This window comes from Haemaphysalis longicornis, unplaced genomic scaffold (genome assembly GCF_048455015.1).
Source record: "Haemaphysalis longicornis isolate Haplotype H1 unplaced genomic scaffold, Haemaphysalis longicornis Haplotype H1 scaffold_8, whole genome shotgun sequence".
NCBI classification, from domain to species: domain Eukaryota; kingdom Metazoa; phylum Arthropoda; class Arachnida; order Ixodida; family Ixodidae; genus Haemaphysalis; species Haemaphysalis longicornis.
In genome coordinates, this window is record NW_027526445.1 from 150,363,777 (window position 1) to 150,385,727 (window position 21,951).

At 46.9% G+C, this 21,951-nt stretch overlaps 1 protein-coding gene across 1 annotated transcript in view; it reads right to left on the reverse strand.

The window, feature by feature from the left end:
* Positions 1-7: 7 nt before the first annotated feature.
* Positions 8-21,951, reverse strand: part of LOC144148520 (uncharacterized) — a 31,097-nt gene continuing 9,153 nt past the window's right edge. Inside the window, exons 2-5 of the mRNA XM_077680044.1 lie at positions 16,635-16,758; positions 14,334-14,507; positions 3,555-3,677; positions 8-145 (exon numbers count right to left, since the gene is read on the reverse strand). Of these exons, the coding sequence (XP_077536170.1) occupies positions 8-145; positions 3,555-3,677; positions 14,334-14,507; positions 16,635-16,758 (559 nt within the window). The remainder of the gene's footprint in view (positions 146-3,554; positions 3,678-14,333; positions 14,508-16,634; positions 16,759-21,951) is intronic.

A 21,951-nucleotide genomic window follows, 5' to 3' on the forward strand; every position in this document is an offset into this window, starting at 1 on the left:
TACTGCTTCACTCGAGCAGGGTCTTCAGGTTGGCGATCCTGGAATGGGTCTGTAGAAGGCAGCGACCCTCGATGTCCGTCAGATGCACGTTATACAACAGCCACGCAAATCTGGATCGGAGTTTGAGCTTCTTGATGTAGGTAACCTGCAAGTTGAGTGTTTAAGCCGGTGTGATCGGAAGTTGATCATAAAAATACAAAAATGAACACAGCGTTATCCTTTGTTCAACGCTTATTTATTGCAAGTTATCTTAATGGCCTAGACTCCAAGGAACACACAATCCGTGAAATTTCTTCGACAGGACGAAACTGTCTTTCGCTTAACTCTAGACTGCCTCATCCCGGTCCTCCAGTTGCCTTTGACGATATTCTAACCGCTCCATCCGACAAATTATACTGATCAGGACAAATTTGTTTTATTGCCTAGCACTTTCTGGCTTGCAACCCGGCCTATTCAGAAGACTGCCGTCAACAGAGATCCCGTGTTTTCTTGCTGCCGTAAAAACTGCTCTGCTTAACTTTGTCTCTGTAGGTAATTGCCGACACTTGCGTAAATATTGCGGCATCAAAAACAGACTCTGCCACGGCAGGGAGTTTTTACGATATTCTTTGGAATCCCGCCTCCCCCGACCTCTGCCGCGTCGTTGTGGGAACCACTTCTACACCTCGTTTAAAAAGTCTTAGACGGAGAAGCTATAGCCTTTGTCCTTTACTCATTCGCTTCCTCGAGGCACACGCTTGTCTGACACGAAAACGGTGCTCGAATAAAGTATTTTGGGAGTATCTGTCGTTGTAGGCTTTTCTCGGGGCTCTTCTTCGTCCACATGATCAGCTCCTTGTCCACAGTTTTCTCTGTAGGCGTCGGACAGCATTCCGGTAACGGGACCTTGGGCCTCGCACAGCCTGAATTAGCTGTTTACTACCGCGTTCCGCGCAAGCTAAGCTGGCTAAGCGTTACAATGGAGACCTTATCAGCTGTATGTAGCGGACATTGCTTGTGTCCTCTCGGCCACAATTTAGAGGTATCCGAGGTACCCCGAAAAAATTGTTTCGAGATAAAGGAGGTCCAATACAAGGCGCCTATTGGAGATAAATGCACGGCGAGAAAACATTCCACTTAACCGACATTTCGAAATGACGGAGTTTGAGAAAGATCCCTCCATAATGTCGAGAGCTACAGATCGTTCACGATAAACCAGAGACACAAAGGCAGCTGCAGATTACCACACTCGCTAATGTGAAATTTCTGGGCAGAGCGACTCTTCTCGGTAACGGCGCATATCTGCTGCATCTCACGAAGTGATCGCGGGATCAGCGAACGCATGGCGGCGCGCGCTAGTTGTCGCGCAGCGATAAGCGACGCCGAGCATGTCGTTGGAAATTGGGTTTGAACCTCCCGCGAATATTTCATGTGGTTCGGATGAGCCACGAACGAAGGAGTAGCCCTGGCGAAAGTGTGACGGTGAGGGCGCTCCGCGGCGGCCACGCAGGGCTAAAGTGTGAGGGGATGCATTGGGAGAGATGACACCATAGCAGCGAGCACCGCCCTCCCCCTGATACTTTCGCCAGAGCTTCTCCTCCGTTTTCTTTCTGCCTTGGGTGTCTCGTTTGCTCGCTAGGTTACGCGGACATCGCCTCCACCGCCGCCAAACACCTGTGCTGGGCGCCAAAGAACTGCGCACAGACATTTCTGCGTACCGACGCGGCACGCAGGTGGGCGGCACCGCCGGGGTGCCGCCCGCACATCGTCGCTGAAGAAAACACCCGATGGGAGCTACTGCCGTGTCCAGCATTGTGTGGCTGTCCGGAGATTGTAGATATGACATTGTTTGCTATTCGTTACCGCGAAGCGCGTCGCGCATAGCATAATCACCCAGGCGATACACGAAAGCGGTCTCTGTCAAAACCCGAGGAACAAAGCCAATTCAACGGAGCTGGTTACGTAGTTACACCAACATGTATATTATTCCTTCTTGGCTTTTCCCCCGCTTTATTGTTTTAGTTACGCAACTGTTTTCCTGTGGTCTTTTTGCTAAGGGCTGCGGTAGCGGTACGCATTTGCAGTGAGCTTTAAAACAGAACTGCGTTAGGCGAAACCAACCAAGATTGCAGAGTCCCCCACAATGGCGGTGAGATAGAACAAAGGTACATTGTGGCAGTTAGTGTTTGCTTGCCCGTACCCAACAACGTAGCTACCTATGAAGCCGATGTAGCAAGTAAACCCGGGCAAATATGACGATACAATTATTTCCGACAAACCAAGCTGAACGAAAGGCACTTCAAAGCAATGAACAAAATTGCCATACAGCATGCATAAACGCACAGTCGTTTTATGACTAAGTATACAGTTAAACCTGAATGTAACGAACCTCTATGTAATGAATTCCTGGATTTAACGAGGTTTTTCAATTCCCCATTGCCAGCCCCATTGAAACCAATGTGTTTGCGACCTCTGTGTAACGAAGGAGTTGCGACGGTTAACCTTGATGTAACAAATCTGCTACGCTGATGAGGCAGTTTGTTGCAGTTTTTCTGAAAAATCGGCCGGAGAAACGCACTGATTTAGCGATCTTCACCCACACCGCAAACTACGGTGCGTTTCCAGTGTCAGTGCGGTGTCGGCTAGGAGCTAGCCCTGCCTGTCGACGTGCGGTCGTGAGTTTCCACTGCTATCTGTGTTGTCGCTTCGTCGGTGATGAGTTCTGCGGCCGGAAAAGAAAAGTTTGTCTTTTTCAAGACAAGCTCGCAATTTTAAATACCGTCTCCGCCGACGAGAAAGAAGAACGCCGTCACCCGGCACAGTATCCCAGCTAGCACCCTCTCAACGGAAAAGAGCATCAAGTTCCCGTAAAGGCGCCCTTTCAGCACACGTTTGGTAATTGAAACGGGTGGAGGCGCCGAAAATTGTCAAAAGTCATAAGTGATGCTTAAGCTACGTTTGTGAATACGGGGGTATGTGACCTTGCTTCTTCGGAGTGCCGCGTAGTGACCAACTTCGTGGGAAAGCAGCGGGTGCAAATCACGTGGTTTTTCACTGTGAAATAAATCCTTAAGAGTTAGTTCCCAATCACTGATGTCTAGCATTTCGGTTTCGTTTCTGCTTCATTCACGCGCGCCCTAACTCGAAACGTGCATGTAACGAATACTTGGATGTAACGAATAATTGCGAATTTTTGCCAACTTCGTTATATCCAGGTTTAACTGTACCAGTTAAATTACTCGTGCTTATCGCAGCACCCAACGCCTCTTTTCTTTTATATTTTGGCTTTCACGTTTTTTCTAGCGCGTACGTATCACAAATTCTAGAGGCCTGCGGGACAGCTGAACGCATTAATATGTTAGAAAACATGCGGATGCTCCTTCTGATTAATTCCCAGCACTACCTGCGACAGTTTACTTCAACAAGGGTGAGACCTTTCAAGACTTACCGCTCCTGTCCATTAGCGCGCCTTCTTTATCTCATTGCAAATCATCAATAGGTGGTGCTTAGCACATCCAGAGCCAATGGGCGCGGCCGATAGTTTGCAATGCAGGCTTACTACCCGTAAATCTTACCTTTTGTTCTATAGTTTCGTCATTATCCGCCATGAAAACTATCCGCTTGGAATTATCCTGAACAAATCCCGCCAGCGTGGAAGAGGCGTGTTCGCTTGATAGACTACGATCTCCCGGGCAAATCTGAAACCAAAATGGAATAGAGAGTTCGTATGCTTTGCTGGCACGTATAATCATCGACACGTTTTTTTTTTTAAAGTTCGTTTAAAAACTCCCCAACCACAGCTAATTTCCAGGAATGATTGCTTCTGAAACCAACAAAGTATGACTATGCGCTGCAGAGGCCACGGTGTTATTGCTACAGCCTTTTTTCACCGAATTCATGGGAAATCTGGCGGTATTAAGCATAAAATATCCATGCTAAACATATTGCGCTCTTTTTAAGTACCTCAGATGTTTCTCCAGGAACATTTACGACATGTGCCCCTATGAAACACGGGTTATCAACGCGAAGGCCTTATTTTAATTGAAAGGTGACATTCAATGACCTCGGCATCGACACGAAGGATTTCAAAATTCAAGACAGGACAGAAGTGAACCAGAGAATGCCAGCGCTGTTCAAGATAAGCTAAATCGTTGCCAAAGTAGATTATTGATTTTATTAGCGATAGACAGTAAAAATTATTAAGATGGATAAGAAAATAATTATGGCAGATGAAGATAGGTTAAGATGAATACGGCGAATTAGCGGTTGATTATCACTGATAGCAAGGACTAGTCAGGTGGGATAAATGTGAGCTTAATGCAAATTAGGACAAGGTGAATGAGATGAATTACAGTAAAATAAGGGACCCTGCAGCACTTACCACCGATTATACGGAATGCATGTTAGGGTAAAGTTTATTGTAACAGCAAAATCCTCCGGCAAGAATAAGAGTAGGTCCGGTATCACTGTATCTATGCGAGCTGGAAAATCGTGCATAATCGTTCCTCCTCAAATGCAGCGTTGAGTGCGTGACAATAGCTGCACGCGCTCTCCCGGAGAGAAGCGGCTCCGGACGTTTCTTTTGGTCGCAGGCGATATATAACATGCCGGGGAGGTTCCTCTTTTATCAGCTATGCTTTTAAGCTGTTGGTTGGGCCGGAGAACGTGCGTAGACAAACAGCGCCGAGAAATGGTGTCATCGTCCGCGCCAATAACGCAGCTTTAGCGTAGCTTTGACTCATGCCGCTTGGGAGGGACTCGTGTTGTAATGTACAATAGGCATCAAATGAAACGCGAACACAAAACGATCAACCAGAACGTGCAAAATTAAAAAATACTGTTCCTAGAGTTCATATATGGACCGGGCGGCCGTTGTATGGCCCCACCGCCCCTTCAGCGAACAGCGCCGCCCGTGGCTGACCGCTCGTCAGTGGAATGTCGGTGGCGGTGAGCGCAGCGTAGCTGCTTGTGGCTTTCCGCGTTCTGCTGCGGTGCGGGTTGCTAAGTAAACTTCACTACAAGGACTTTTTTCAAATCGGTAAATCTTCAAAGTAGAGGCGACCTTTACGAGGCATTGCATGTGTGTTATTTACGCCCATACTCAGCGATTACAAATAGCAGACGACGCTCAATGCGTCAAGCTCGAAGTCAAACTGGAAGTGCAAGTTCGTTCCTGTGTGCAAATGTTTCATGTCTGCAAGCAGTTTTGCGTATCGAGCAATACATAGCAGGTAAATGCTCCTTGAAAAGCCGGTGTGCGCAGCCGATCCAGGAATGGTGGGTCGATGTCCTTCGGCAGTTGATAAAGAAACGGCGTCGTTCACAAGCGAAAGACTAAGTGGGGGGGGGGGTGCCCTCTAAGATTTACCCCAAAACAGAAATTGTGATGGACGACGCTCCGTAACTTCATTAACTACGGTAGAAACGTGTTTAATTCCACAGATATACGCTTACTACAGCCATCGGGAATCGTTTACACAAACAATCCCACATGATAGTAGAACGTCATTGCTTGTCATAGGAAAGCATTTCTTCACAAGTCTTGAAATGGCTGCTGGTTAATTGGTTATGGTTTAAAAAAAAACAATTCCTGCGTAGGTGAAGGACGAGAGGCAGGAGGGTGCCAAAAACCTGCCCTCAGTTTCACAAATGAGTGCTGCCGACGAGGTTTACAAGCTCTCACCTACGCTTGAAAAATCGTGCACTCCTCCGTCTAACACGATGATGGTTTATCGCAAAGCTTTCTATCGCAGCTTTCTTTCTATAAGGTTTATCGCAAAGCTTCCCGTTCAACCATCGTCGTCATTAAACGGATGGCTGGATGATTTTCCGCTTTATTTTGCACTTCATGCACCCCCTCTCGAGGTCCTAACTGCTTCCAGCGTGTAGGAAGTGTGTCTGTGCTGGAGGAGTCGGGCTGATGCATTCGTATTTCAGGCAACTAGTCATGCCTTTTATTGGTTTCTTCACAAGACATTACACGATTGTTTGGGGTAGTCGGTAAAAAAAAAAGACCAGACGCTGATGGTAACACTTTGCCACATTTTTAGACTATCGGTGCCAGCCTCTATTCCACTCAGGTGGTAAAATGGTAAGGGGAGGGGGATGGTTTGTAGCTTGGGCTGCTGAGTGGTTGACTAACTTTGGCTCTTGATAAAATGACCACTACAAACGTGGAAGTTCCACTTCGGCTCTCAGACTCCCATGCTGTCAGTGTCACTCACCAAAACCGGATGCTACAGGTTACAGAAAGAAAGTGTAAACTGCCGCGACGTTTGAGCGGTCACACAGTAATCGACTTCGTACATAAGTGTCTTTCTCTTCAAAGCACACGTATCGAGTTATCCCATAGTTTAGGCTGGCGTGGAATTTAAAGTGCCAGAAATGAACACTAATATCGCGCAAAGCCAGGCGCAGAGCGCTGAAAAGAGTGTCCATGTCAATGTAGCCTATTCTCAACCTTAGAAGCGTCCAATGCCTTTACGTAGCCGTTAGTGCATTTAAGAAGAAATGAATACTAATAATAGTAGTTTTATTCGTACTCAGATCGGGTGGAGCCACGCGTAGATAGCTGCAAAAAGCGCTCATGCCATTGTAGCCCATAACCTACTATAGAAGCGTCCGACAAGTGTACGTAGCCGTTATTGCATCTAAGAACCCAAAATACCTGTAAAGACTACGTTTCCCCACGCATATCCACTCACAACCCCCCCAAAACATTCAAAGCACCGAAGGAAACACGGCAAAATCAACGGAAGGCTGCGTAGTCCAATGCACCGTCTCATTCAACTAACAAAGGGAGCGCCGAGTCGTGGTGCCACCCGTCCAGATACCCGGTCCCTACAATGGCACGCTATTGGTATATTTGGACACCCACTTTTCCCAACTTTGTTTTTGTAACTAAGCGACGCGTGATTTTGGCTTGCATGGAAAGAAATCGCGCTATTTGTGTGTTCAGGTTCATGTTTTCGTGTTAGCGTGTCATTTGACGCCAAAAGTACAAGCGCGGCTTTAGAAAAGCGTCGCGGTGTGGCTCGTTCTATCGCTTGTTGCGGCGGAGTGGTGCAGAATTGAGGGGGCGAAAAGAAAAATTAATACTTAAATGAAAGCAAGTCAAACCCGCAGAAGCGACCGCCTTGACATCTTAATTAGCGTCCCACGCGCCAGATCACATGAGCCGAACGGTGTCCACCGAACGAGTTGAAATATCAGTGAACGCTCCTCTTGCTGCGCCCTCCGCTACTCTCCAAGCTTCACTGCAAAGCCGGTTGGCACGTATGCATCGCACACACTGTGATGCCCGAGTGCTCATCCCCCTTTGAGGGGCTAACGACGACAACATGCAGAAAACGTGACCGGGTATTAAGCACGGGTATCAAAAACTCGACCGAGTACGGGGATGCATTCGCAACTGCAACAACTGGTGCCAGCGAGGGATGCGAATTTACGGACGTCGAAACAGTTCGGGCTCCATAGAATTCTCGGCTGTCAATGGTGAGTGCCGGACCTTCCTTCACTGAGTTTTACCAGGCTTCGGAGGAAAGCTGGTACGGCGCGTGTCTTTTTTGCGGGGGGTATTCGCACAAGACTCTTTGGTACAGCGGGAAAGTAGTGTGCTTTAGACATACCGTTGAAATAAACCGCAGTTGGAGCATGCGCAACAGTCGTGCTCGGATGTTTCAAACGCGCTGAGAAAGCCAGAGCTGATCAAGCTATACTCGCTGTTGGGGCTGACGATGAGGAACTGTCGGTATGTATTGATCTGATCAATGATCGGGAGGCCGCTAAACGTGAGGCTACAGAGGCCGAGCGTCAGTGACAACAGCGGGAGGAGGAACTCTAGGGAGTGAAGCGAAAGCACGATCCGAGCGAGAGAGACTCAGACAGGAGGGAAGGAAGCAGCAAATAGAACCTAAGGGGCTGGAGCTCGAATAGTCTCGACCTCAGGTTCCGGGGGACTGGCAGTTAGCGGTGACTGAGCGACTTACGCTGGGAATGAGTGACCTCATGCACCGTTCGTGGTAAGAGAAGACATCGATCTTTTTATAGCGTAAGCTACACTCGCCGAGGTTGAGCAGTTTCGCGTGGACCCTGAATGGCCATGCTGCGCAAGCGCGAGGAACATTGGATTGGATTAGATTAAATTGGATTAAATTGGGTTGTAATGGATTGGAAATCAAATCCAATTGGAGTACGGGTGTGTAGAGAATTGGGTCTGCACATTCGCGGGTCTGCGCATTCGAGAGGATTGACGTCATACCCGCGGCAGACGCACTGGCACCGGCGCGTGCCCAGCTGTGCGCATCCATTGCACAGTAGCCCAGTCTAACGCTGCGCAGGAGCCGCTTGATAGCCGTTTCGCGTGGCTCCTGGAGAGCCGTGCTGCGCATGCGCCAGGAGCAGTGACTGGACTGTACTGGAACTGAACTGGACTGGATTTGATTGCTGAACCTTAGCTCGCGCTACGTATATCCTGGCATAGCCGAGCTAAACCACTGCTAATTTTTGGGCCACATTCAAGCGTACTTGCGGAAAGGCCCAGTTTAGTCGAGAGACATGGCCGCAAAGATTGTTTAGGCTTTGACATTAGAGGCATCGGACGTGATCGCCTGCCTTCCAAAAAAGGAGGTGGGGGTCTGCGAGAAGGTGAAGTCGATCCTCCTGCCTAAGTACAGGCTATCTGCGTAGGCGTTTCGCAAGAATTTCTGTGAAGCCTATCTACGCAAGGGCGAGTAATACTCGGAGTTTGTCTATAAACTGATGTCTAAAACGGAAGAGGGGCTGAAAAAACCGAAGACTTCCGGCCAGCACGACAATGTTGTTGAGTGCGTCGCTCTAGAACACTTTCATTGCCGACTGCCAGAAAACGTGAGGCACTGGCTGAAGGATCAGCCGGAGGTAAACACTGCGGACAGTGCGGCCAAACGTGGTGCGCAAAGGTCGAAGGGCGGCCAAAGAGGTTTCATGCCGAGGCCTGACAAGTCTGGGCCGAAAGGCGGAGCTTCCTATGAAAATGGCGGAAGTAACGAACTCCTTTTCTCGGATAGAGAAACTGGCCGGGAAAACGCGAATGGCGCAAACGCAGAGGTGCGGCGCCTAAAGAAAGCTTTTCAAACACGAAGGGAATTTTGCTGCGAGTTACCAAAATCGGCAAGCTTTTTTGCACGAAGCAGAGAAGAGCGAGGACAGCAGGTATTTTCGGGAGCCCTACATGTGCGAGCTCGTATTTAACGGCAAACTGTGCCCAGCCCTGCGCGACTCGCCGCGACGGTAGACATGGTTCACCTTTTGTACGTTGTGTCGGATCAGTTGACGGACGAGACAGTGTTTAGATGAAACAGGCCGCAGCACCGCGCAGCGTGTGCATGCCGATTGCTAGAGTTGGAATCGGAGGTCTGTTTGGTGAACTGGCCACCCAGAACACAGTTATGACACGACGTTTGTCCCAATGTCCGTACCGTTTCTTGAACAGGTCAGATCAGCTGTAGCGCGAAAGTGACCTTGTTTTCGAGCAATTCGAGAAAACACCGGTTTACGGACGCTCAGCAGTATCGGCTGCCGTCCACTCACAGGGCGACGCCAACGGAATTAAAGACGGTGCCGCCACCTTGGAGGGGAAGCGAGTGACTAAAAGAGATAACGACGACGCGTTACCCGAGTAAGGCAGCGTGAGTCCTTCGAGTGCGTGGTAACAGCGCAGTGGAGAGTTTTGGAAGCAGTCCGAACGAAACAACTCTCTAAGAGGACTTCATTTCTACGCAATGCGCAAAAGATACGCAGTGAAAAGCACACACTGGCGCTGAGAAAAAGTTATTGAGAAATACGAAAAATGCATACTTCGAAGGTCTGTTCTCAGAAGTGATCCGTCGCAGTGATTTATTATGGCGTGAAATAAACAAGCTATTAAAACCTAACGCTTACAATAACGATGACCTTGAGTTAACGATAGGTAATAAACTACACAAAGGAAAAGAATTAGCCGATAAGTTTAATGATTACTTCACATCCTTAGTAACAGGCCATCACAATGAAGAAGAAATTTCGTTTTTAAACACACCCAACGCACACACAGCCTTTTTTCAACCAACCACTCCCGGAGAAGTTTATACTGCTTTTATGTCATTGAAAAACAGTAAGGCACGTGATATAAACGGGATCCAAATAAGACCAATTAAGTTTGTGCTTGATCTTTTGTTACCGGTTCTTACCCACATTTTTAATCTTAGTTTATCCACAGGTGTATTTCCTGAAAAAATGCAGCATGCAAAAGTAGTTGTTTTATTTAAGTCCGGAAACAAAAACGAGCTATCAAATTACCGTCCAATTTCGGTGCTACCTGCTATATCCAAAGGTTTAGAAAAAATTATTTGTAAGCGCATTACTTCATTTTGTGAAAAACACTGCGTTATATCGGCGCAACAATTCGGATTCAGGCAAGGAATGTCGACAGAGTTAGCTTTGTTGGCGCAAAAAGAATTAATTTTGAACGGCTTTGAGGATAAAAAACTAACATTAGGTATCTTTGTGGATTTCTCAAAAGCATTTGACCGGATCAACCATTTAACTCTATTTGCTAAACTGCAACACTACGGATTTCGCGGCGTTTCACTCGACCTTTTACGTTCGTATCTAATGCATAGAAAGCAATGCATTTCAATTAAAACTGAACAATCGACCATGCAAAGAATAACGCAAGGTGTTCCGCAGGGAAGCATTCTTGGTCCAATTTTGTTTAATATTTACATAAATGATATTGTCAATATTACTGAGCATGCTCATTTCATAGTTTATGCAGATGATACAAGTATGTTTCTACAGTCTAGCGATATTAATTATCTTGAAAATCTAGCAAATGATGCCTTGAGTAAATTATTAAAATGGAGTAAAATCAATTCCCTGGAAATAAATGCAGTAAAAACAAAAGCTCTTCTATTTACGCCACCGCAAAAATGTATTAACCAAGATATTGCAATTTATCTTGGATCGGAGAACATACAGTTGTCGACAGAAGTTAAAACTTTGGGGGTAATTTTTAATAACCATTGAACTTGGGATGACCATATTGAGCGCACCGCTAGATTTCTGGCCAGGACGTGTGGTGTATTGGGCAAATTACGACAGGTGTTACGGTCCAAGATTAAGCTTTTAATTTATCATGCATTATTTTCCTCTCACTTAAGTTATTGTTCTCTTGTATGGGGAACAACATCACGAACCAACATACACAAGCTAGGTGTACTGCAGAAAAGAGCAATCCGAAATATAGCTAACGTACCATATGATGCACATACCTACGAATTTTTTTGCAGCCTTAATGTAGTACCGATTCAGCATTTATATGAAACTAACCTCATGCTCAAATGCAAACAATTTTTCCAATATAACTACAAAGCCTTTATAGACCTGTGTAACTTAAATAAGCCAACTCTAGTACCGTATTGCTTTAGGGAGAGAAACGTGTGGTCACAACCTTTCTCGCGTACGAACTACGGATTTTCAAGATTGCAGTATCGTGTACCGTGTTTATTAAACAAATTACACAGAATTGGCGTAGATTTAAGTAGCATTTCGAGGAAACGATTGAAATCGCATATGATTAAAAATGGAGGCCTTGCCTAAAATCGTTTGTGTGTTTGTCATTGGCTTGTATTTCGGCGTTTCAAGCCTATATACCTGTGACTCGGGCTGCGGCCTATGTATCTTTGTATAATTTCAAACACCCAATTTTCTCTGGTTGATATTTCGTGAAGTATTGCTGTGCATTATATATAATGTATGTGCTTTTCAATTCTGCTGCCCTTAGTGTGCAAAGCCTAGCATCGATGACGTATCTGTATCTGTAGTATCTGTCACACGTTTGTTGTAGTTTTACTGTATTTCTTGTATCTATGAAGGAGAGTGCATACGCTGTACCTGTACACGTTTGTTGTAGTTTTACTGTATTTGTTGTATCTATGACGAATCCATACGCTGTACCCGTTGCCAAGACAACGGGGCAAGGACCTCGTCAAGCTGCTGTACTGCGGCTTTTTGTTCTTGTCCCAGCACTCTTTTATAAAAAGATGGCTAAATAAAATGTTGATTGATTGATTGACAGCATCGCTAACGTTCGGGACGGCAAAGTTTCTTCGGCCGTCGACAACAACCGCAAAATACTTCATGATGGACAAAAGCGACAGTGGTGATGACTTTCATTGCGTGGGCAATAGAAGAAACATGTCGGGCGAAAATTCGCGGCGCTGTGTTTATTAACAGCGGAGCTGTCGTTGCTGGCCGCGATAAGTGCAGCGTCATCAGAAAAGTCCCGGTCATAGTTACTCCCGCCGTTTGCAGTTAGCACGCGCCTCACGAGGAGCGCCAAAAAATACGAAGAAAACAGTTCTCGTGCATCGGCGCCTCAAGCGGGGACTAATGAGGTGACCAGGCGAACGCTCCCGTCCCGGGTACCGACTGAGAACGCGAAAATTTCGCCTCCGACCCTTCGGCGTCGTTGAACGAAAGAAGGAGACCTGGCCTGCCGGTTAAGGCCTACTGTGGCCCGGCATGCCCTCATCCACGATGGCACACGGGTGACGGCAGCAATGGGCGCTCCGCTGCTGCCTTCATCTGCCGCCCTCTGCACGCAAGCATCAGCGACCAGCCACGCTGTTCCGGCACCCAGTTGACCCAACAACCACTGAGAGAAGACCACGTCGTTCAACAGCCTACCCCCTCATCAGCACATACCCAAGACTTGGACTATGATTCTTCTGTGCTGGAAGGGAAGTACCAGTGCCCTGTGCAAAGCGCACAATGGGCCCCGCACAGGATACGCCTCCCAATAAAAGGATGAGGGCTGCCCCACAGACTTCAACCGCACCCGCTCCTCCTTGCCCGAATTCTCACACAGCTGTCTACCCGTCCCCACCTCCCGAATGATCATACCGGGTTCACATTAAACCAACAACCAGGTTTGATGTCACCACTACCCCTATTAAATTAGTTCAACAAGTGATATACCGGTGTCTAGGCACCCAAGGATATCAGGCAGGGGTTCGGATCCATAACGTATCTAACACAATAACCGTCCATCTTGCCAGTCTCGATGACTCTAACAAAATCAGGGGTATTAACAGCATCCCGATATCCAGCGATGGTACCGTGACCGTTGTTGCAACCGTGTCATCCCAGCGCTGACACCAGTTGTTGCGACCGGGCGGGGGCACCCGATCCGAGCTCCGTGGCCTCCGACATACGAGTGGTAGCGTGTATGATGCGAGCGGCCAGCCGCTGTTGCAGCCGTGAAGAAGTCCAGAAGCAGTAGGCTAACGTAACTGTTTACTTTTCATAGCGAGAGGTGACCCGAAGCCAAAAAAACATACAATGCCCCGACGGGCGAGGTTACAATACAGGACTCGAGCAGAGTGACCGCAAGGATTCGCTGCTCAGACAGGAATGAATTTCAGTGCTTGGGCTGCTTCTATTTATACCCAAAAGCAGCAACCGTCAAAAACACCAAGTAGCAACACGCCACGAACGTCACAGACACACACAACCCTCTTTCCACAGTTCGTGAGTCATCGATGGCCTCGTTGCACGTGGAGTCCGAGAGAGTGGGGAGAGTGTCCTTCAAACATGCTGAGACATGGCTCGCCGGGCATGTCGAGGCGTGACTCACCGACGTGCTGGCACCTGACGGCTGGGCGCACGTCCGAGAAGAATGCCTGGGCGCTCCGCCGAATGTTGATCGCGCCGATAGCGAAGCGTCCGAGCCGGGCATGTAGAGACACGAAAGTATGATTCACCGACACGCGGGCGCCTGACGGCTGTGGCACACGTGGTGGCTTCGCACGTGGTGGCTTATGCGGGAAAATACGGCGGCGTTGGCCGATTCGTAACACCGTGCACTCTTACCTTGCCTCTGGGCCCAATGTGAACCACTGCGTCCCATACGACCTCACCCAAAATGACTCCCTAGAGGCCATTCTACATGGGTTGAGGTCCCCGCACATCTTCTGGCTGTCCGGCGTATGGGTAGGAGCAGGACCTGCCTAGTCAAAATGATCCAGACAAAACGACCCGGCCCTCCCAGTCAGGGAGAACTTTGAGCGGCGAGTTTGGAAATCCATGCAAGTTGTAACAGCAGGGTCCCCGATAAACGGACAGGGGCCGCCAGCTCTGCTTTTTTTCCACTCTTGCAGCAACAGTGCAAGCTGCGCCAATTTCGGATGTATCTCTGTCCAGCCCTGACGCGTTCCAAAGGAGTAACCGAGTCCTGCCTGTAGTAATCATTGTCTTGCGTTTTTTTCTTCTGTTTGTTCACGTTCCACGGGTATATTTCAAGTATTTTTCGAATAATAAACTGAGGAACTTACCACGTCGGCGCTGCCGAGGGCGGCACTTATACACTTGCTGTAGATGATGTGTATAGGGCTGGTGCCATCCTGTTTCAGGTGGAAGGTCACAACGGCCATCTCCATGGAAAGTCCCACGATAGCCGTCCTCTTGGTGTAGGGGAAGCTGACAGCTACAAGTGGCGCAAAGCGCTCCTGCGATCACAGGCAGAGGGAAAAGCAACTGATTTGTAAACATTGTGACATTACGTCTAATTACCAGAGCCTTAAGTCTCTGGGGCATGTTTCGACCGCTTTATTTAAAAGAAAAATCAACTCGCAAGTGTCGCATTCCTTGCTGCCTCCTCGTTTCCGATTTCCTATGGGGACCCAGTCAAAAAAGGCAAGAAAAATTTCTGCAGTTTGTCGTATTTTCGCGGGCCGTACTGCCGTCTCATCGTATTGTTGTCATGTCGTGATTCTGACGTTCTGTCGTGCGTAGTATTCCTGTTGTGACGTTGATGTTCCGTCGTGCCGAGTTCCTGTCTTGCCGTGGTCCTGATGTTCCATCAGTAGTTGCACATTGTTTGAATGTTATTGCCGACTGTGAAGAGTAGCGTAAATGGCAGTCCTGTTGTGACTGCAGAAATGTTTGTCGTTGAGAAAATTGACTCTCGTTACGACGTAAATGTGTGTCGTGACAACAAATGGCTTTGTCCTAACAGAACTTTTAAAAAAAATTTTGTCGTACAACAGGGATTGTTTGGTTTTCGCGGTATTCCTCTTGTGATTATTCAGTGTATTTTAAGTTATTCTGTACAGGAGCTCCCGCTACAGTTTCCGACCTTGGGACCTCCTTCGGTATATAACCCCCATGTATCATTTTAAGATATTAAATTGATTGATTGATTGATTGATTGATTGATTGATTGATTGATTGATTGATTGATTGATTGATTGATTGATTGATTGATTGATTGATTGATTGATTGATTGATTGATTGATTTCAGATTGGGGGGGGGTCACTTTTCTGGGTTACGTGTGCTACCTTCGTGGCTGTCCGAGCACAGCGCCGTCAAAATAACTTGGTCGGGCGCCCGCGGGTTGTCGCAGTTTTATTAACGCAGTAGAAACTGACCCCTACAAGATATGTGGCGGGAAAAATGTGGCTTTCTTGTTAATTTAAAGACTGTATAAAGTTTAATAACGTCGCGCTAGTGCATATGCGATGGGTGTATTGGGTTACGACGCTTCGCTGAGTTCACTTCCCGTGAGATGTAACCTGCGACAGCTACGCTTGTTGGAAACTTAGGGCCAAATAAAGGCAAAAGAAGAGTCATCAAAGTTAATGTAGGTAACACGGAAATAAAACTAATTGGAGCGTTTACGGTAAAGTGGAAAGCTCTGAGAATCACTTTTCGGGTAGAGTAGCTAGCAGACCACACCTTTGTGATCGCTGTTCCCGCCTGAAAGAATGTAGTCGCTGGTGATCAGAAAATTTCTGGGGTCTAGGGGAAAGCTTACTGCAGAATCGTTAATTAATAAGTGCTCAACTTAGCAACTAGGAATGCAGCAATGCAACAAGTATACATGATTGTACGACATGATAAGGTAGGCGTCCGAAAAACACACCTTTTGATTGTAATCAGCCCTGGGTTTTCTCGTAGCTGCAGCGCTAGGTTTCAGACTGCCTGTGAGGTTCCCTTTTTTCATAATGCGCCGATTGTCGGCCTTCTGTCAACGCGCTTTTTGCGACCCGGTTGTAATACTGATGAGACAGGTGCTCTCCGAAATGGCGGGAAAGACACCCCCCAGTTGAGCGTCTTGGATGGCGTGAGGACGTTCAACCACTGTGTACGCCTCGGCTCATGCGTTGGCGCAATATGATAATATACGTGGTTTCCTGGGTGACGCTGGCAGGCTTATTCTACTTATTTCCAGCCGACAACACCGCACAGAGTGAAAGGCCGAGTAGAACACTGAGGTACCGAGAATACGTGACCAATTATACTCCAGCGGCAGGCATGCCATTGCGCTGAAGCAAAACCAAAGCTGATGTGAAAGTCTCTAAAAAAAAAAAAAAACTACGAAAAAGACACTGCGACCACTATTCTTGTTGCAAAAAGAACGAAAGGTTTTTCGGAAATAAATGTGTCTCTGGGTTTTCGTAAGTAGTGCACTGGCCAATTTCAGTTCTACACAGTGCATCAAGCATAATCCTGACTATTCAGAGCCACTTCGCCGTAGCACATTGGTTACATTGTAAACCCATCTGCTGCGCTCACGATTTAACATCTACCCACCAGAAGACAGACAAAGCCCGTACTGCGTTCAGAACTTACCAGTGAGGGGTACGCGCGAAACTTTATCTTTATGGGCAGTGGTGGTATAACGATGCATTCGTCCAGTTGATTCAAGGTCATACTGGTTGAGCTGATGGCAATCACAATGTCCGCCTCTGTCTCCCTGCAAACAAATCCGCGTTTGTAAGACACAAGATATTGATTATAAAAACGCTTCGCCCTTTATTTTGCACTAGTATCTTGTTTTGAAAATATATATTCAGCAAGAGCTTATCAATTGAGGCGCCGAATTAAACTGAATTGAGGTGAACGTAAAATCACTGGCCGAAGGTTATTTTGGTAAAATGGTTTCTTACACTACCTCAATGTGACGATTAGTTTACGCATTTATTTTACGTATCAATACCCTTATTGAAAGTACACTTTGGTGACCTTGTGGCGCATTTATTGCTACAAATACAGGACACAGGGTTCTCGTACTAAAGAGAGTTGTTAAGAGCAAACTTGGGCCCCAAAATAATCGAGAACAGAAGACAAATATACAAGGCGTGATGGCCCAGGCGAACAGAAAAAAAAAAAACAATGGAACGCGGCGGCGATGTTTCGTCCTCTGGGATTTACGTTGGAACGCAGTACTTTTCAGATATATCCAAAACAAGGAAAGAACATGTTCGATTACGAAGCCCGTTTCTGCAAAGGTTGTGTTACACTCAACATCAAACAAGATTAATTTCAGGGTACGGCCTTGTGCCAGGTGGACCATACTCGCTCTCCCACACATTCAAGACAGAAAAAGAAAAGGAAATACTGTCAGGCGTGGCAACCAAACTGATGAGAGTGCCTTACAAAACGTGGTTCACGGTATTACACCCTCCATTTAATGCTTCGTCCAAGGCCAAAAGAAAAAAAGTTGCGAAGACCGAAAAAGCTCCGTAATTTAGCGTAGCGTGGCTACAGGCGACCGCTACATACAATATGAGGTTGGTTCCTTGTCCTTGTGCTCTGTCGTCACCGTTCGAAGAAACTCCGCATGAAAGATGGGCGACGAGCCGTTGAACAAAGCATCCGCAATATTGCCCCAGAAGAATCAACCCAGAAACGTGCCTTCGCATTGCTTTCGAAACCCTTTCTTGTTCTCCGGGCCGAGCAGTTTTTCCTTGCCATTGAAGGTTGTAGGATGCGAAAAAAAATTAACATTCACCTGAAATGAAGGCTTAACTAAGGCTACCCAGGAAAGCTACACAGTTTTCTCGGAAACTTCACAGTTAAAAAAAGAACTTCCTGGTGCCGCAGCCGAACCAGGGACTACGGCCTAACTAGGGCGGTCAATCTACCAACTGAGCGAACCAAAACACCAGCCGCTTGTAGCGCGCACCGAATTGATCAACTCGAGGTGAGGGACAGGTGTTAATTGACCAGATTTAGGGGAAATTCGCCAAGGTGGAGTAAGTTTCTGGGAAGGATAATTTGGCATCCACCTTAAATGAAGGTGATTTATTTATTTATTTATTTATTTATTTATTTATTTATTTATTTATTTATTTATTTATTTATTTATTTATTTATTTATTTATTTATTTATTTATTTATTTATTTATTTATTTATTTATTTTGAAGTTTAACGCGTCGACACTACACAGGGGATGAGAGGGGCCGTAGTGGAGGACTCGGGATTAATTTTTACCACTTCGATATGTTTAACGTGCACCGAAATCTGGAACACACGGGCGTTTCTGGTTTTAGTTTCCATTAGGAAAGCGTCCGCCATGGCCGCGAATTGAACCGGTGTCCTTGTGCTCAGTAGCGCAACGCTTAGCCCCTGCGCCATCGCAACAGGATGAAATGAAGGTGGATGTCGAAGGTGGGTGCCAACATTCATGGGAACAGGTTAAGCGCCAGGCAAAACTGGAGGAAGGCAAAGGGGCGGCCCTTTCCTCTCTGTTTACCTTCCTCTAGTTGTGCCTGGCACTTAACCTGTTCCCATGATGAACTACCAACTAGCTCGCATCGACACATTATGTCAATATTCTCTTTTTCAGAAACTAACTCCACCTTGGGTATTGCCCGTAAATCTGGTGCAAGGCTGTACCTTCCAGCGTGCCACAATTATTGGTCTACTGTATGAAGGGGAGGTGGCTGGTGGACCTCCTCCGCTAGTCGTGGCTGTTCTTGGACGTCTGAGTTAATGTCGTCGGTTTTTACGTGCGGCAGCATGGCATCGAATACAGTAATCTGCGTTCTGTAGCAAGCTCGCGTGGAGCCATTCGATAGCAGTACTGCATGAAAATGTTGCATCAAGCTGAATTTCGACCCGCGTCTTATGGTTTTTGGTCGACATACACGGAGAGCCCATGCGCCATGGCATTTTGTAGTTTTGATCAATTGGCTATAAGTGTGCCACATTTTTTCCACTCAGTGGTCGCAGTGTTGAAATTGTTCTTATCTCCAAGGCACTGAAAACGTACCGCGATTGGTGATGCTGACTTTACGGGATCTGCAAGGCAGCATTCTTTGGTGGATGTTGAATTTATTTCTTGTGCCGTACCCTCGGAAAGAACCCCGGGGCGTCTGCGTGCGTTGTCCTTAAGGAAGCTTGTGGCTGCAGCAATTCACTACAGCATGACGTATGGAATAGAACTATGATCTCTATTCCGAGCTTCTAGAAGCGTTAGGTAAACGGAGTTTACCGCTCCCGAAAGTTGTAGCAGTTTCGCTGGTTGAGCTGTATGACGCACGATATGATGCCGGGCCAATATTTGCTTTCATTTTTTCTAGAAACGTAGAGGTGGGGCCAAGTTGGCCACAAAGGCGGGTCGTAGTGGAACGAATCCAATATTTCGGCCCGCAGTTTTGCGTGAAATAGACAAGGGACCACTCTAGGCAGAAATATATACTTTGATCTTAGCGCAGAAATGTCAGCACAATGTTTTATCGCCTTAACGGCACACGCTTACAACCTTCGGCGCTTGCTTCCTTCAGTGCGATGCCCCAAACTTTCATCAAGCCCCCGAGGACAGCATACGCGCAGCGGTGTAGTGTACAGCGCTTAGGACGGGATGTTCATCATTTTATGCTTTCTCGAAATAGACAGAAGGACGATGGCATGCGGCGGTATATCTTTAGGCCATATGCTAGGGTGTAGCCCGAAACAACCCATTCCCGTTTTGACCCGCCCCGATTGAAACCATTCCCGGAACGCCCGTCCCGTGTGCGCCCGTTCCCAAAACGCCCTCCCCTTTGAGCGCTTTCTGTTTCAACCCGTTCCCAAAACACCCTTCCCGTTTCAACGCGCTCCCAATACGCCCGGCTCAAATAGTTCAGATAAGTTTCTGAGCTCGCAGTGCACTTTTAGGCCTCCAAGGTAGTGTAGGTTACTGAGTAACTACTACAACATATTTTACTAATCTCTTTACTAAATATTTAGCGCGGGGCAAATTTTATTTTACATTGACTGTAACTCTACTAGGTAGATGGCGCCACCGACGTGTTTTCTTTTTAAAGCTCGACAGGTGATGGCTACAGTATACCGAAAACAACTACAGTTAGTGTGAACGCTTCACCCGAAGAGTGAAATATTTGAGCTACTTTGAGCAAAAACAAATAGATATGAGCAACAAAATTAAACTTGATTTGCTTTGAGACTAATTGATCACATGTCGCTACTTGCGCCGCGGCGGCCTGAATACGTACGCAAAGCGCAAACGGTATGCTAAAACGTGTCTTTACCGTTTTCAGCGACAAATGGAAGCTTCGGCTCCCGGTAACACGGTAAACGGTGACGCAAACACGGTAACGGTATGCTAAAACTCCCTATTATAGACGGATAACTATCTAAATGTTTGGTTTTGCTTTTACACGTACTGCGTGCCCGCCTATATGTATTATCCATAAGAATTACACGCAAGAGAATACAGCTTGGGGTAGGTGTTCTTAACATCTGGAAGAAAAATGTGTGCGAACCGTTTCCTCCAGGCAAAAATTTCAGCTTTAGACTTCAACGGCCATTCTTTTACAGACATTTGCATATTAAGTGACCGTTAGCTACACTATAAAATGAATCGCACCACTGGCCTGGCCCATAATAGTTACCGCTTCCATAAAATACGTTTTTTCTGTAGTTAGTTAAATTTGGTAATGATATTTCGCGAGATCTTTTTCCTGCGTAGAAATAAAACAGTAGCCCTGGAAAACTCCTAAAAATAATGGTTACATTTGTTAAAACACCCAACTTCATTCTCGGAAAAAGCTACGGAAGCTACAAACTGGCACTGCAACCGAGGAAAAGTTGTGTTTTGTTAATTCTCGTCCTTCCTTTTGTGAGGTCATATAAGTGCATCTGCAACCGTTGGGACTGGCACCATCACCGCTGCCGCAGAGTACGCATGCGAGAAACACGTTCCAGACCGCTCGACCAATGCAGAAGCAGACGGAACGGTGTGGTTTCAGCTGTTTTTCACATAGGCTGTACCGGGTCGGACGTAACGCAGCAAACAACGTGTTTTTTACTTGGCGCCGCGTATCGTAAAACGGACTATTGTAAAAATGTTTCAGGTTAAAAGGCGTCTGCATACTTTGTCTCCGCCAGCCATAACGTTTCTTTAGGGTGAAACACGTTTGACGTAACTTCAATTAAATGTTCAGGTTACGGCCGGCGCAAGTAATTTTTTTACTTTCGGTTACGTCGGACGTAACTCCAAACATCAGGTTAAATGCAGTAGGACGCAACTTTAATTTCAAAAATCGCACGCTTCGGTCCGAGTCACCCGAGTCGAAACTGGGTTCGTTGTTCCGCGAAGGGACTAAATGGCAAAATACGAAGCGGGAAGGGCGTTTTGTACCGGGTTGAAGCGGCAGGGAACAAACGAGAAGGTTCAAATGGGAACGGGTTGAAATGGGAACAGGCGAAATGGGACAGGCCGAAAAGAGAAGGTGGAGTTGAAACGGGAAGAAACAAGCGGGAAGGATGAAATGGGAATGTGTTCAAACGGAAACCTCCCCTATGCTAAGCTATGAAGTCTAGCGGTGTCAACGGTACCCGCAACTTAATGTGTAGTAAGTTTGACGCACGCTGGCCCATCTTTATGCCTAACGTTAGAGCGACGTAAAATTAGGCATAACGAGAAGGATGGCGCATGCCCACACAGATGCATTTGCCAAGGCCAACTTCCGGGATTTTGTGTGCGAGTCTCAATAGTAACCCAGACTTACATGACTACGCAGGAGGATACCGAAGAGCTTCTTCAAAAGAGAAGATTGCGAAATGTTCCTTCGGAGTTTGTCTAGTTTAGGCGGTGCGACGAAAAATAACCGCTAGAACTAAAGTAAGAAAAATAAATAAAGCCGCGTTTCACTAGGG